This window comes from Trichechus manatus, unplaced genomic scaffold (genome assembly GCF_000243295.1).
Source record: "Trichechus manatus latirostris isolate Lorelei unplaced genomic scaffold, TriManLat1.0 scaffold00091, whole genome shotgun sequence".
Lineage (NCBI taxonomy): Eukaryota > Metazoa > Chordata > Mammalia > Sirenia > Trichechidae > Trichechus > Trichechus manatus.
In genome coordinates, this window is record NW_004444027.1 from 2,848,005 (window position 1) to 2,865,473 (window position 17,469).

Below are 17,469 nucleotides of genomic sequence, written 5' to 3' on the forward strand. Positions count from 1 at the left end.
GCATAGATACGTTGTTGTTAGTTGTTTTAGTTGCCATCAAGTCGATTCTGGCTCATGATGACCCCACGTGTTAGAGGAGAACTGCTCCAATGGGTTTTCAAGTCTGTGACCTTTGGGAAGCAGATCACCAGGCCTGTCTTCTGGGACACCTCTAGGTGGGTTCGAACTGCCAACCTTTCGGCTGGTAGTTGAGTGCTTAACTGTTCATGCCACGTAGAGCTCCCGGCATAGGTATAGCAGAAGGGATAGTGCAAACAGAGTTGGAATTACAGATCAGAGATGAATGAATGAAACATGAAAGTTGGGGTCTGGAGAAACTCAGTGAATCTCAAGGACACTGAGGGCATCATGAGGAAAAAGGAAGCAGAGGCACGTCTGTGGGTATTCAAAGAAAGCCTTAAACTTCTCCTAGCCTGTTTCTTCATATGTTAAATGGAGATAATAATCCCTTCTCTTCTTACTTTACAGGAATGACTTAAGATAGACAAACTTTGAATTATAAAATGTTATGTAAATGGAAAGGAATATTAAAATCATGTTGGGATTTTCTGCTTAATTTCTTCACTACCAGCTTTGAATGTCCTCACTGTATGAAGGCGTTTTAATAAGTCAGTACTTTCATTATTTTTTTTCTCCAAATACAGTGTAACTTGGCTCTTAGATTTTTTTTTACCTAATAAAGTCTGTATTTGTCATAGTTTAGCAATAATCATTTCCAGCTTATAATGTGGCTACACTGAGTATAATATGAAAGAAAAGTAATGTAATACCTTCTGAGCCACACCAAAAGGAAAGAAAATTACTTTGTCCTTTGAAATGAATAAGTACCAGCTTTAGGGCAGTCCCTTGCTTATCCAATGAAGCAAAGTATTACTAAACCATCCTGCTCTGCGCAAGGTGTAGAGTAAGGCCTTCCCCTCCTCTATCCCCAGCCACAAGGAAAAATAACCTTCTTCTTAGTTGGAAGTACCAGTAATTCATGTTGCATTAGCAAAGAAGAAATGACATTTTCCTGCATAAGACAGATAAACAGTTTCCATCAAGGCCCATCTTCACTCCCCACCCCCATGGCATTTGGATCTATGAAGTATGATTGAGACAATGCTGATCTGAGCATTGGCAAGGAGCCAGGTGTCCTCCCCTGAAATCCTAACTGTGGCCACTTGCTTTTCCAGCCCATTCCCACAATGGTCATTCCACTCACTCATCTTGCAGGGACTCTGAAGGGCCAAGAGGCCACTGCTGGCCATTGTGTTTTGTAGATGGTGAACACACAGCAGCCTGGGCTCAGCCTACTCCACGGCACAGTTTGTAGACAAGGAGCAGGTGCAAACAGTGTTCCAACTGGACTCGACCGGAGCTGTTTGCAGGCGGTTTCGTGGTTAAAAGTCCTAGTAGTGTAAAAAGAGATCAGAGTAACAGATGAGTATACTCTCTGATGTCTCTGTATTTGCCATCTCTGCCTTCTTTTTGGAGTCCCCAGGTGGTGTACCTGGTTAATGATCTCAGCTACTAACTGAAAGGTTGGCAGTTTCAGTCTACCTAGAGATGCTTCAGAAGAAAGGTCTGGAAATCTACTTCTGAAAAATCAGCCATTAAAAACCCTACGGAGCACAGATCTACTCTAACATATATGGGTGGCCATGAGTTGGAATCAACTTGACGGCAGCTAGTTTTTTTGGTGCCTTCTTTTTAGGTACCTTGGTTTTGCTCTTAGAGTTTATCTTCCACCTGCTTGGGTACCTTTTGCCAATGAACTGAGTTCTCTCCTTAATTAAGTCAACAAGTATTCATATAAAGAAATAGCATCCTTTTTTGGCAGCATAATGTGAGCAGAACCAGCCCCAGAGCAATTTAGAATGTTTGTCAAGTTGTGATTAAGTAGCTGTGATTAAAGAAGGAACAATTACCTGTCCAAACAAGAAGCCCCTAAAATGTTCTCATTCCCTGGCCAAAACTATGAAACCTACTGGCCAGATCTGCATGATGTTTCACTTTGAAGGGAGGTTAGAGGGAACCAAGATGCCCAAAACAGGAAGCTTTCATTTGTGAAAGGAATACAGGAACAAGTGGATGCCACAACTTTTCAAAGATTGCCTGCATCTCAGGCTACTTAGAGGTCAGCACTCTGAACAGTTTTCCTGTGGTGCTAAACATGAACATTCGCACGCTTGACAGACTCTCTGGGTTATGTGCAATTCCTGGTGAAATACCTACCGTTCCTTCTGTCTCCAACATCCCCCCAAATATGCTGGAATACAGGTGAGTGAAAGTGATGTTGTATTTGTTTTTATTTTTAAAAGGGATGTACTTGTAAAAGTGGCAAGCACATTAGCTGTGATCGATAATCCAAAACTTCAACATACCACACAATGTGTTTCACAGGCACAGCTGGGTGTTGCTGTTCTAGGCCAACTGTTGCTCTCTGTTCTTTGTATGTCCATCCTGTACATTTGGTATAGTTTACCCTTCTAGGGAGGCTTTCATAACATGCCAGGCCATTATCCTCTAAAAAACTGGTGCCATCTGATACATAGAATTGTAGACACCAAACCCTTCCAATTATGACCTGCTCTTCAGGTTTGGCTGGGATCGAGATTTAGCAGTATACTTACCAAGATTCACTGGGAGGCAAATCCCAAGGACACAAAATATTAAAAAAAAATTGGGTATAGTTTAATATCCTCAGCATACTGAACTCCTACCTGGAGGACTTTTACCCCCACTGTTTGTGAAGTAGGGGTGCTGTGGAAAATGTACAGGCTTTAGAGTAAGAGATACCAAGGTCCGAGTCATTGTTCCTCCTTGGCCTTGGATGAGTCTTAACTGCTCTTAATTCTCAGATTTTTCATCTCTAAAATAGAAATAGTAGAGTTGCTATGAGGTTTAGAGACAATGGATATAAAATGCCCTGCAGGTGCCTGGATCTAACAGAAAAGCTTTCACAGAATATTTATTTACCTAGTGTTATGGATTGAATTGTGTCCCTCCAAAATATGTGTTGTAAATCCTAACTCCTACACCTGTGGTTATAATCCCGTTTGGGAATAGGTTTTCTTTGTTAAGAGACTGTATCAGTGTAGAGTGTGTTTTAAGGCAATCACCTTTGAGATGCAAAAAGAGCAGATTTGGACAAGTAAGCGAGCAAGCAGAGATGGTTGAAGATAGTTGCCACACCACAGGAAGTTCACTAAGGAACAAAGGAACAAGGACCTTCCCCCAGAGACGACAGAGAAAGAAAGACTTCCCCTGGAGCCAGCGCCCTGAATTCAGACTTGTAGCCTCCTAAACTATGAGAAAATAAATTTCTGTTTGTTAAAGCCACCCACTTGGGGTATTTCTGTTATAGCAGTACTAGGAAACTAAGACACCCAAACACTACTGTATACCATGGACGGAGCAATCCGAGTAGGTGAGAGAGTTAGATGTTTAATGTTTTGGAGAGCGTTGGTGTACACTAAGTGATAACAGGCAGAAGCAGTTTTGGATGAGACAATGAGACAATGAGAGAGGCAAAAGGAAGAAAAGTTGATTGTGACAAGTAAAATGCTCTTTGAAATCCTTTAAATTGCAATAGTCTGGGGAAATCTTTGAATAAGGAGATTCAAGGTCTCTTTTAATATATGCAATTTGAATTGTTGAATAAACGCAAATTTTGCCTATCCCATAAAGTCATGTTGATTTTGTGATGCTTAGGCAATCCCAAAGCAACTGCTTTTTTATATAACACATTTTCGTTGCCATTGAGTCGATTCCAACTCACAGCGACCCTATAGGACAGAGTAAATCTGCCCCATAGGGTTTCCAAGGCTGTAATCTTTACAGAAATACACTGCCACATCTTTCTCCTGTCGAGCAGCTCGTGGGTTCGAACCACCGACCTTTTGGTTAGCAACCCAGTACTTAACCACTGCGCCATCAGGGTTCTTTTTATAACATGTTAGGTGCTGTCAAGTCGGTTCTGATTCATAGCAACCCTATGCATAACAGAATGAAACACTGCCTGATCCTTTGTCATCCTCACAATTGTTGCTGTGTTTGAGCCCATTGTTGCAGCCCCTGTGTCTATCCATCGTGAGGGTCTTCCTCTTTTTCACTGACCCTCTACTTTACTAAGCATGATGTCCTTCTCTATAACACATTAGAGAAGGCATTTAAACTACTGTTACTCTGGGTAAAATCTTCAAACTCCAGATAGAAGCAGTGAGCATGTGAGTATAAACATGACAATCGGTGGCTTAACTGTAACAATTTTAGATAGTTTTTGGCATGCTTAAAGGTACAGAGATTTTTGTGCATGAGTATAAAAATAACTTGGATATTGTTTATTACACTTTGACTATGTGGGTGACATTATCAATTTTTTACGAAATCGGTATTTTTATGCTCAATATCATGTTATGGGAAAGGGAAAAAATGTCAAAGTTTGTCTCCCTGGAGGGAGTAGGGCTGGAGAATAGTGTAGTAGCCAATTATTTCTGAAGAGTTTTACACTGATAAAATGGTCATTATTTTCATCTGATTACCGAAAGATTTTCTGGCTGTTTATTTTAACTGAAAGTGTCATTAATACTAATTTTCCGGTGCTTCTAAGCTTTCCTATAGCTAAAATTTAAATTTGTCTATAAAGGTGTTTAAAGATCACCTCTAGAATGGAACCATATTTTGCTGAAGAGGAACTGTTACTGTCCTTCCCATGGGAATGATCTTCCTATGTATTGAGGGGAGGGCAGAGAATGGTTTTCTTAGTCAGATCCTGAAAAAAGCTCTTCTAAGCAATGAAACTTCTCTCCCCTATCAAGCAAGGTTTGCATATCCAAATCTTTCCTAGATGCTTGCCTCCATGACAGGACACCCACACCTGGGAGAGCTATTATGGAACATGCAGACAGACCACAAAAATAAAAAACAAACTCATTGTCATCTCATAGCAGGAGTCTAAAAATCCAGCCAACATCTCAGTGCTATAATCCATGTTATAAGCACAAGGCAGAGTATCTGTCTGGCCAACAAGAAGGCACTCTCCAGAAAAGGGCTACAGAAAGCAGTAATATTCTAGGTCCAAACACAACCAACAAAACCCAAATCCAAATGAAAACCTACCCTGCATTTCAATGTGCAAAGAGATTTTCCTTTTAGAAGAATTTAAGAAAGTCATTATTTTATTGCAAGGGATGTAAGAAGGAAAGGGTGGTGAGGCCACCAACCTTTCCTATAAAGGTTACATAGGGCTACAACCTCTTTTGGAATTCTTGGAGGATATTACCCAAATCAGGGAATGGGGCCATTGAAATGTTCAGTAGTTTTAGACCAGTGATTCTAGTCAAGAATTATTCCAAAAATAAAAATAAGGTTTTAAACTCATATTGTGTAATGATTACATACAGTCACCATCTTCATCATTAGTAAATAGCCTGAATTACTAAGATTCACCAAAAGTTGGTGTACATGAGCAAAAAATATAGCATGTCCCCCAAGCTCTTGTAGAAAGTGGGAATAGATGAAGAGAGTGGGCTACTGGAACTTTTACCAGAATAAATGAACTTATGTTAAAAACAGTTTGGGAATACCTGCTGTACACAGTTCTTTGATTGGTCAGTCAGGATCTGTCCCAAGCTAAGCATTAGAATCTTTGGAAGTCCAGGAAGGATGTATTGGGATCACAAATGGCTTATTCCAACGTGCCAAAGGTGCATTCAGGACCTTGAATCTCATTCATTATGCAACAGTAAAGCAGATGAGAAAATGGAAGTCAAGCTGTGCCTTTCAAAATATCATTAACTCTGGATTTTCACAATGGACTTCTGGAATGGTGAGTGATTTGCCAAGCAAGCCCTGTCTAGGCCGCGTCAAAAAGGCTGTAGAGTAATTTGGCAGCCTCTGTATTGGCATGAAATTAGCACCCTCCCAACCCACCCCAACATCTTGATCTTTAAATATGCTACAGAATAAGCCTTACTTCATCTGATCTTGGAACTGTTTAATGAATTTTTGTTCCTAATAATTAAGTTGAAACTATGACCCTTATCTCCACTGTTTTTTATCAGGAAAGGTCATACTTCATCTGATTGACTCTTTCAACACTCTCCAACATCCAAAAGTAGAGACCTTGCCTCCTTTAGATTCAGAGACATAATGAGTGTCCTTCACACTCATCGTAAGGGGTTAGGGATCAGTATTAAGTCAAAGAGCAGCAAAATGTAAATCTCATTAAGTTTCACCCAAGCCAAGAAACTGGATGTATCAGAAGTGGTGGAGTTTGAACATTTGCTCTAAAATTAATCTGCCTGGTTATCAGCCACCATCTGAAGACTCTTCCTCTCCAGGCTCTGTCTCCATAAATATTGAATGTGGCTGTCAGTGAGTTTAGCTTGAAAATAAAATCCCCCTACTTCATCAAGAAATAGCTCCAAACTTAGCGTGTGAGCTCAAAATATTCATGATGAAATCATAATCTTATATTTATAGTCGTTTGGATGGTTTATGAAATTCTGTTTCCCACGGAATTTTTCGTTGAAAGGGCCAGGCATAAAAAGCAGGTTCAGAGGATGACCAAGAAAGGATTTGCAGCAAAATCATCATTTTGGACTGGTTGGTTGTGCGGCAATCCTCCCTCTTCCCTGCACCCTACTCGCTGCTTCTCCCCTACCCCCACTCCCAGATTGTCCCCTGGTCTCATGGTCCTGTCTTGTCAACCAGGAAACTGAACTGGATTTCTGAGTGGGAAGTGAGGTGGTTACCTAAGATTATCCCCACTTCTGACCTTTCCTGTCCTCTAGACTTCCTCCCCATTTTCACTGAGGGAGATGGTGTGGATCTTAATGGTAGGAACTTGATGGTTCTCTCCGAGGCTGGGGGTCGACGGCCCTACGCAGCAGCAGACCTGCAAAAAGCTTTTACTTCTCACCCGCGCTGTGGTGCAGGCTGATTGGTCTTTGGGCACTGTAATCCTGGCAGATCCATGGGGCATGGAAGAGAAAAATTTCCATTCACAGACCCCATCCTTCTTGGAGATCTTATAGAAGGTCTCTCCTGATCCCACTGGAATGCGTACCACGTCCTTGTGCTGCCCCTCCAGGGCCTGGCTGGGCGCATGGAGGGTATAGCCCAGAGTATGTTTGGAAGACTGCTTTCTGCGAAGACAGTGGATTTTCAAGACATTCTGAAATGCCTTTTTAAACTCTTGACTCGAGCATGGGTATATGATGGGGTTGATGCAGCTGTTTAGGTATCCGAGCCAAAATACTATTTTAAAAACGGTGTCCGAGGGCTTGGAATCAGGGAAGAAAGACCCTGGAAGAAAATACACAGATACATACTTATTATTTGCAAGCCAATTAGCTAGGAAAACAAACCAAACGTCTTTTTGTATCTTTAAAAAGTTTTCAAATGATTACAAATGCATTTGAATTTTTCACATTCGACTAAGTGACTAGCCCCTGAGAATGTAACCCAATTGTAATATCCTCATATTCCATTCTGGCTTGGTCCATATGTGAAACTTGGCCAAAACGGTAGAGTTGCATTAGCCCTGTGTCAGAATATCACTTTGCTGTCTGCTGTGAAGCCTTAAAAAAAAAAAAAAAAAAAAAACCATTAAATTTAGGCAGAGTCTAATAGGCAGCTTATTTTGCATGAATTAAAAAAATAAATTGTAATTCATTAAAATAATCCATATTAAAATTGGTTTACCTGAATATTTCCTTTATTTGTTGATGTGGTGTTATATAGACATAGCCCAAATAGTTATGAAGTGACAGTTTCTTCCCTCTTGAATACTGGAAATGTGTATTGTAAATGGGAATCCCAAATATACAAAATATTGGCTTTGCCAACTTTTGGCCAGTGATTCTGAGACATTTGTCCTTAATTATGCCTTTTGATATTACAGTACACTCCCCTGCTGATTTCGACTCATAATGGCCCCCTGTGACAGAGTAGAGCTGTCCCAAGGATTTTTTAGGCTGTAATCTTTACAGATGGAAGCAGATCACGAGGTCTTTCTCCAGTGGAGTGACTGCATGGGTTTGAAACACCAACCTTTTGGAAGAAGCCCAGTGCTTAACCATCTGTGTCACTACGGCTCCTCAGTTCCCCTAAGGGCTCCTAACTGCTTGACATCCAGGGACCTCCACAGTCCCCAGTCTAATCTAGCTTTCTAACAATATTGCTAATTATTCTTTTATGGTAGCCAGACTCACCTACAAACTTATTTAAGTCATCGCTCATTTTTTTTATCCAAAAAAAATTTTTTTTATTATACTTTAGATGAAGGTTTACAGAACAAACTAGCTTCTCATTAAATAGTACACATACTGTTTTGTGACATTGGTAAACAAACCCACGACATGTCAACACTCTCGCTTCTCTGCCTTGGGTTTCCTATTACCATCTTTCCTGTCCCCTCCTGCCTTCTAGTACTTGCCCCTGGGCACAGTGCCCCTTTAGCCTCGTTTTGTTTTATGGACCTGTGTAATCTTTGGTTGAAGGGTGAACCTCGAGAGTGACTTCATTACTGAGCTACAAGGGTGGCTGGGGGCCATACTCTCAGGGATTCTCCAGTCTCTGTCAGCATTGCTCATTTTTAAATCTGATTTTTGCCCTCTTAAGTTGTGTCCCTATGTCTAAAACACCATTTTCCATCTTCTCTACCTACTGAAATCTTATCCGTTGATTTATACAAGGCAGGAATTGGATTTTGGCCTTCCTTATATCTTGTACAGTGACTATTACAGAGCAGAATAACAAACGCATGGAATCTTAAAGCTAGAACAATCTTAGGGATTATTTTACCAACTACTTAATTTCCAAAAGAAAAAATACCAAGGATTAAAGTAGTTGTCATAAATGTGATAGATATAGTACTGCCATAGTGATCAATAAAGGGATATACAACTCCCAGTCCAAAGCTCTTTATTCTCAGTTCTCCAGACTTCCAGTAGAACTTAGTAAAGGTGCTTTAAAAACTGTTGTTAGGTGCTATCGGGTCAGTTCCAACTCATAGTGACCCTATGTACAACAGAACAAAACACTGCCTGGTCCTGAGCCATCCTCACAATTGCTGCTATGCTTGAGTCCATTGTGGCAGCCACTGTGTCAATCCATCTCATCGAAGGTCTTCCTCTTTTTCACCGACCCTGTGCTTTACCAAGCATGATATCCTTCTCCAGGGACTGATCCCTCCTGATACCATGTTCAAAGTATGTGAGACGTAGTCTGGCCATCCTTGCTTCTGACGAGGATTCTGGCTGTACTTCTTCCAAGACATATTCTTTTGGCAGCCCATAGTGTATTCAATATTCTTTGCCAACACCACAGTTCAAAGGCATCAGTTCTTCTTCAGTCTTCCTTATTAACTGTCCAGCTTTTACATGCATATGAGGTAACTGAAAACACTATGGCTTGGGTCAGGCCCACCTTAGTCCTCAAGGTGACATGTTCGCTTTTCAACACTTTAAAGAGATCTTTTGCAACAGATTTGCCCAATGCAATGTGTCTTTTGATTTCTTGAGTGCTGCTTCCATGGGTGTTGATTGTGGATCCAAGTAAAATGAAATCCTTGACAACCTCAATCTTTTCTCTGTTTATCATGATCTTGCTTATTGGTCTAGTTGTGAGGATTTTTGCTTTCTTTATGTTGAGGTATAATCCATACTGAAGGCTGTGGTCTTTGATTTTCATCAGTAAGTGCTTCAAGTCCTCTTCACTTTCAGCAAGCAAGGTTGTGTCATCTGCATATCACAGGTTGTTAATGAGTCTTCCTCCAATCCTGATGCCCCGTTCTTCTTCATATAGTCCAGCTTCTTGGATTATTTGCTCAGCATACAGATTGAACAGGTATGGTGAAAGGATACAAGCCTGACACACACCTTTCCTGACTTTAAAGCATGCAATAGCCCCTTGTTCTGTTTGAATGACTGCCTTTTGATCCATGTACAGATTCCTTATAAGCACAATTAAGTGTTCTGGAATTCCCATTCTCGGAAATGTTATCCATAATTTGTTACGATCCACATAGTCGAATGCCTTAGCATAGTCAATGAAACACAGGTAAACATCTTTCTGGTATTTTTTGCTTTCAGCCAGGATCCATCTGACATCAGCAATGATATCCCTGGTTCCAGGTCCTCTTCTAAATCGGGCTTGAATTTCTGGCAGTTCCCTGTTGATATGCTGCTGCAGCCGCTTTTGAATTATCTTCAGCAAAATTTTGCTTGCGTGTGATATTAATGACATTGTTCGATAATTTCCGCATTCAGTTGGATCACCTTTCTTGGGAAGAGGCATAAATATGGATCTCTTCCAGTCAGCTGGCCAGGTAGCTGTCTTCCAAATTTCTTGGCATAGACAAGTGAGCACTTCTATCACTGCATCTGTTTGTTGAAACATCTCAACTGATATTCCATCAATTCCTGGAGCCTTGTTTTTCACCCATGCCTTCAGTGCAGGTTGGACTTTGTCCTTCAATACCATCAGTTTCTGATCATATGTTACCTTCTGAAATGGTTGAATGTCGACCACTTCTTTTTGGTATAGTGACTCTGAGTATTCCTTCCATCTTCTTTTGATGCTTCCTGTGTCATTTAATATTTTCCCTATAGAATCCTTTAGTATTGCAACTCAAGGCTTGACTCTTCTCTTCTGTTGTTTCAGCTTGAGAAATGCTGAGTGTGTTCTTCCCTTTTGGTTTTCTATCCCCAGGTCTTTGCACATGTCATCACAATACTTTACTCTGTCTTCTCGACAAAAGTGTAAACGTCCCTCCTCACTACTTGTAGACAGGTTGTAGAACATCTTGATTTTCACTTTCTTTCATTTCTTTCTTCACTTTCAAGCCTCTGTTTCTTCTTCCACTGGTATCTAGTAACAGCTTTAGGTATATTTGACTGAGTAGCTTTTGAACAGTCATATTGTTCCTTTAGGCCTCAGTTTTCTTATCTGAAAAAGGAGCAGGCTGGATGGATAATTTTTAATGTTCCTGCATAGATTTTTTTCTTTTGCTTCAGCCTAAGGTCTCAATTTTAGGTTTTTCTTTTTCTTCCTGATCCTAAAGATCCATCAGTCAAGCAAAACTGCATGTATTTAAAATCCAGTCTGGAAAACATAGCTCTGAATTTAGTAGAGCGTCTCTTAAGTATAAACAAAGAAGAAACTTAAATACTGCAGAATCCAAGAAGACAAAATGGTGACGTGGTCAATGGGAGAATTCTTAATCTATGAAGCCAACTTTCTGTTAAGTTCAATTTGTCTCATAGAATTTAATAAAAGGAGACAAAATGCACATGATGGATGTTTACTTAGGAGAAGCATATTCAGTGAAAAAGTTTTATTCTTTAGCTTCAATGATTTTTACCTTGTTCTACAATTATCATGAAATTATTGAATGCTTGGTTTGAATGAGGCACTGTGCTAAACACTTTACATATAATTTAATCATCATTAATAAAACTAAGAGGTGGGACACCTATCAATGCTCCCATTTTACAAATGAAGAAACTGAGGTTGAATGACATGGAATAACGCAACTAAGGTCACTCAGGTAGCTGGTTACTGGTAGAGTTGGGATTTGAAATTTAGCAGTGGATTTTATGGCCTTTGTTCCTTTATGGAATCTTAAACACATTAGAATCCATTTCCTAGGAGGGAGGATGGCATATGGAGAGTGATGAAGGATACAGTTAGGGGAAGCTGAATTGGAAAGATGCTTTTTCAAACTTCATCTGACAGGTGGACAAAGTGGACAATGCCAACAAAACTGGAAGTTTTGTATGAATATGGTCTGCTCCAGAAAAAAATTAATCTTCATTATGATGCCTACATATTGTCCAATATTTCTTCCTAATGGAGACAGCTATGTGATTAGGGAACTCACTTCATGAGGGTATGACTGGGCCAGTGCTTAATGACCGTGAGAAAGTATGAGTTGGGCACCAAAAGCCACTTTGTCTGGGGATTTCACTACTCGGGCAATCAGCAGGGAGGGGAGTATATTTTCCTTGCTTGAAGAACTTCAGTTAAAAAAAAAAAAGAAATATCAACTTAGAATGCGAATGCTCATAAAGTGATTTGAGAGCCTTATAATTTTCTCCACCTCTTTCAAGGACAATCTTTTTGCTTACATAGCCCAGTTTTGCATTCACAAAAATCTCAGCACTTCCCTTTACTCACTCCCTTCCCATCTCTTTTATCCCCTCTATTCTTCTTCAGGACCCCCTTAATTCTAACTGACCTAGAGCCGAGCTCTCAGGCTCTCACTCTACCCCAGCCTCCTGCTGTACCCACAGCTTCAATGTTCAACACTGATCCTCTCCCTGTACATGCCCTGCTAAAAACACCTATTTCTTCACTGAAGCTTGGGTATAGGGTGAGAAAGAGAGCTGGTTAAAACTAATTTACACTAAAATTTGAATGTCAGATAGTCTCTACTGTTAACCTTCCAGGAATATTTTCTTGTTAATCCAAGGAAAGCCCTAGATGTTGGCTTTTCAGACAGTGAATGGGAGATACTACCAGGACTGAGGCCTTCCCATAAATGACATCATTTGGCTTATCCCATTAAGAGTTTGAAAGCACCCAAATGTGTCTCAGCCTAGCACTGATTTCCCCACTCTCAGTCTATAATTCCACAAGGGGCAGGTCATGGGATCCATTTTTTATGCATGTAGTATTCTTCTACCCTTGTAGGAGTCACGTGATTCTCTTTCAGTAGTTGCTGGGTAACTAGAGTTAGGGGAGGTACTTCCTTCAGGAACTTTCCAAAGAGTAAAACAAGACAGCAATGGAACTGTTTTTTCTTACTCTCATTATTCTCTTCCTATGTCTCTTTCTATCCTTCACTTTTCCTCTTCTAGGAAGAGGAGATTTAACTGGAATCAAGCTTGGCAAAGAGTTGCTGGTGTCTGATTTCAATCTAGGTCCTCTCACCCTGTTGTCTCTCTATATTCCAAACCTTCCCACTCGGCCACTGTCTTCTCTGAATTCCCCACTGTCTCTGTCCCTAACCTCAATTTTTTCTCAGATCCCTTTCATTTTAATGACTGGTGCTATGTTTTAAAATTGAAGACAGCTGGAGAATGCTTCTTCCAGTCCTTCACCCATCATGGCATTGAGCACTGACGAACTAGCTTGGTTTGGAAAGGGACATCCCTAACTTAGTCACTAGGTTGTAAACTCCATTTTAGCTGGTATGTCAGTCATGGAAATTCAGAGCCCAGCACGGTGCTGGCATCTTGAAGGCGTTCTCCCAGGGTTTGCTGGATGAACGGCCAACTCCCTGACTGGCTGATTGACTGACTGACTGACTGAATGAATGAATGAATGTGTCTCCTTATCCTCTTCAAGATTCAGCCTCACGATGTGTCCTGGCTTTCTTCTCTGCCTGACAGACATAGCTCCTTATTTTTCTTCCTGTCCCTGCCTTTCTTCTGTTGCTTCTTTCCCTTCTTTGCTCACTGTGTTTAATCCTTTGGCTTTCTTTGTGATGGTATTCCACTTTTTTTTTTTTTTCACTTGCTACGTCATTTGGTATCTAACATTCTAGTTTTTCTTATTTTCTCCATAGAAAGAGGCAGATTTCTGAATTACCCTCATGAGGATGTTGTTGGGTGCTGTCATGTCAGTTCTAATTTCATAGTGACCCCATGTGACAGAGTAGAACAGCCCCATAGGGTTTTCTTTGTTGTAATCTTTATGGGAGTAGATTGCCAGGTCTTTCTCCTGTGTAGTGGCTGGGTGGGTTTGAACCACCAGCCTTTCAGTCAGCAGCCGAGCACTTAATTGTTGTGCCATCAGAGCTCCTTCATGAAGATAGGGGCTCTGACTTCTCTTGTCACAATAGGTATGTTCCATTCCTTAACAACTTCTGTCCAGACCCTGCCTCAAGGGGAGCAAACAGCTCTTGGTTCTAATTCCCTGAATATCTTACCTTGCAGGTGAAGCTATCTTTTTTTTTTTTAAATTTTATTGTTTTTTAGGTGAAAGGTTACAGTGCAAATTAGTTTCTCATTCAAAAATTTATACACAAACTCTACTGTGACATTGACTGCAATCCCCACAATGTGTCAGCAACACTCTCCCCCTTTCCCTTTCCACTCTAGGTTTTCCATGTCCATTTGTCCAGTTTTCCTGTCTCATCCTGCTGTCTCAGCTTTGATTTGGGCAGGTGTTGCCCATTTGGTCTCATACATATGATTGAACTAAGAAGCACTTTCGTTATGTGTGTTATTGTTTGTTTTATAGATCTGTCTAATCTTTGGATGAAAGGTGGACTTCAGGAGTAGCTTCAGTTCTGAGTTACCAGTCTTGGGGGTTCCTCCAGTCTCTGTCAGACCAGTAAATCTGGTCTTTTTTTGTGAATTTGAATTTTGTTCTACATTTTTCTCCTACTCTGGGATCCTCTATTGTGATCCCGGTCAGAGTGGTCAGTGGTGGTAGCCTGGCACCATATAGTTTTTCTGGGCTCAGGCTGTTGGAGGCTGTGGTTCATGTGGTCCATTAGTCCTCTGGGCTGATATTTTCCTTGTATCTTTGGTTTTCTTCATTCTCCTTCGCTCTGAACATGATGGGACCAATAGATGTATTTTAGAAGGCTACTCTCAAGCTTTTAAGACCCCAGATGCTATGCATCAAAGTAGGATGTAGAACATTTTCTTTATGAACTATGTTATGCCAATTGACCTAGATGTTCCCCGAGACCATGGTCCCCAGCCTTAGGCCCAGTAACTCAGTCCCTCAAGGTGTTTGGATGTGTCTAGGAAGCTTCTATGGCTTTACCTTGGTCAAGTTTGCTGATTTCCCCTATATTGTGTGTTGACTTTCCCTTCACCAAATTAACACTTGTCTACTATCTCGTTAGTGAGTTCCCCTCTCCACTCTCCCCTCCCTCATCACCATCGATGATTGTTTTTTTCTGTGTGTAAACCCTTACTTGAGTTTTTATAATATTTGTCCTTTTGTGATTGACTTATTTCATCCAGCGTAATGCCCTCCAGATTCATCCATGTCGTGAGATGTTTCGTGGATTCATCATTGTTCTTTATCCTTGCATAATATTCTACTGTGTATACATACCATAATTTGTTTATCCATTCATCGGTTGATTGGCTATTGTGAATAATGCTGCAATGAACATGGGTGTGCATTTGTCTATTCATATGATGGCTCTTATTTCTCTAGGGTATATTCCTAGCAGAGCCCTGGTGGCACAGTGGTTGAGCTTGGCTGCTAACCAAAAGGTTGGGAGTTTCCATCCACCAACCACTCCTTAGAAACCTTATGGGGCAGTTCCACTCTGTCCTATAGTGTCGTTATGAGTAGGAATCGACTCAACAACAATAGGTTTTTGATATACCCCTAGGAGAGGGATTGCTGGATTGCATGGTATTTCTCTTTCTGGCTTTTTTTTTTTTTTTTAAAAGGAGGTGCCATACTGTTTTCCGTAGTATTTATACCATTTTACATTCACAACAGCAGTGCATAAGATTTCCAATCTCCCTGCAATGTCTCCAACATTTGTTATTTTCTGTTTTTTTTTAAATTAATACCAGTAATGTTGGGGTGAGATGGTCTCTCATTGTAGTTTTGATTTACATTTCTCTAATGGCTAATGGCCCCGAAGCGTCTGTTAGTTTGTCCTACTTGCGTGTTGCTGTGATGCCGGAAGCTATGCCAGCAGTATTCAAATACCAGCAGGGTTACTATGGCAGACAGGTTTAAGCTGAGCTTCCAGACTAAGATAGACTAGGAAGAAGAACCTGGTGATCTACTTCTGAAAAGAATTAGCCAGTGAAAACCTTATGAATAGCAGCAGAACATTGTCTGATATAGTACCAGAAGATAAGCCCCTCAGGTTGGAAGGCACCCAAATGCGACTAGGGAAGAGCTGCCTCCTCAAAGTAGGGTCAACCTTAATGACATAGATGGAGTAAAGCTTTTGAGATCTTCATTTGCTGGTGTGACATGACTCAAAATGAGAAGAAACAGTTGCAGACATCCATTAGTAATCAGAATGTGGAACGTATGAAGTATAAATCTAGCAAATTGGAAGTCATCAAAAATGAAATGGAATGCATAAAGATCCTATGCATTAGTGAGCTGAAATGGACTGGTATTGACCATTTGGAATCAGAGAATCAAATAGTCTACTATGCCAGGAATGACAAATTGAAGAGGAATAGTGTTGCATTCTCTGTCAAAAAGAACATTTAAAGATCTATCCTGAAGTACAACACTGTCAGTGATAGAATAATATCCATACACTGACAAGGAAGACCAGTTAATACGACTATTATTCAAATTTATGCACCAACCACAAAGTCCAAAGATGAAGAAATTGAAGATTTTTACCAACTTCTACAGCCTGAAAGTGATTGAACATGCAATCAGGATGCATTGATAATTACTGGTGATTGCAATGCAAAAGTTGGAAACAAAGATGGATTAGTAGTTGGAAAATATGGCCTTGGTGATAGGAACAACTCTGGAGATTACATGCTAGAATTTGGGAAGACCAACAACTTCTTTATTGCAAATACATTTTTTCAATAACATAAACAGCTAAGGGTGGACTAGGCCGGCACTGTCTGCCTCCTGATGTTGGTCCAGCAGTGTGGGAGTACTCACAACCTCTTGCCAGATAGACGAGGGTGTTGGATGGGGAGTAGTACGGGCTTGCTTCCCACTGTTCAGCAGCTGGTAGAGTGGTTGGGGGGCAGTGTGGGCCTGATGCAGCAGTGGGCCTGAGCACCAGGCATGCTCTAGTTGCAGCAGCAGGGAGGGGGCCTGCCATAAGTGTGGGGTGGCCTACAGGGCTAGGTGTGGAGGAAAATGAAAAGAAAAGACAGAGAAAGAAAGAAAAACAAACAAACAAAAAAACCAGTAGCTAGCAAGTGCGGTAACCGTGGATCTGGAGGCCATCTGAAAATGGGGAAGATGGCATCTGGGCTAGGTCGGAGGTAGAAAGAAAAGAAAATGAAAAAAGAATAAAATAAATGGTGGCACAAGTGGGGGCTAGTGGGTAGTGGTGGTTTGGATGAGGGGCAGCAGAGGGCCAGTGTGCTGTTGGTAGTCTATCCACAGTGGCACAGTATGGGCCAGAGGGAAAGCGGGGAGGTGACATATGCGGCTAGGCAGGAGGGAGAAATAAAAGTAAGAGAGGAAAAAAGAGAAAAAAAAAATGGTGGCACAGCAGGGACCTGGGGATAAGGGCAGGGCAAATCTGGGGCGGCAGTGCAGCAGGGTCCAGTGGGATGCAGAAAAGGCATTCAGCAAAGTCCAACACCCATTCCTAATAAAAACTCTCTATAAAATAGGTATAGAAAGGAAATTTCTCAACATAATAAAGGGCATCTATGTAAAACCAATGGCCAACTTCATTCTTAATGGAGAGAGGCTGAAAACATTCCCCTTGAGAACAGGAAGAAGACAAGGATGCCCTTTATCACCACTCATATTTAACATTGTGCTGGAAGT

General features: G+C 40.9%; 1 protein-coding gene across 1 annotated transcript in view; it reads right to left on the reverse strand.

The window, feature by feature from the left end:
- Positions 1-6,705: 6,705 nt before the first annotated feature.
- ADRA1A (adrenoceptor alpha 1A) overlaps positions 6,706-17,469 on the reverse strand; it is a 126,131-nt gene continuing 115,367 nt past the window's right edge. Inside the window, exon 2 of the mRNA XM_004382172.1 lies at positions 6,706-7,293. Within this exon, the coding sequence (XP_004382229.1) occupies positions 6,776-7,293 (518 nt within the window). The 3' untranslated portion in view covers positions 6,706-6,775. The remainder of the gene's footprint in view (positions 7,294-17,469) is intronic.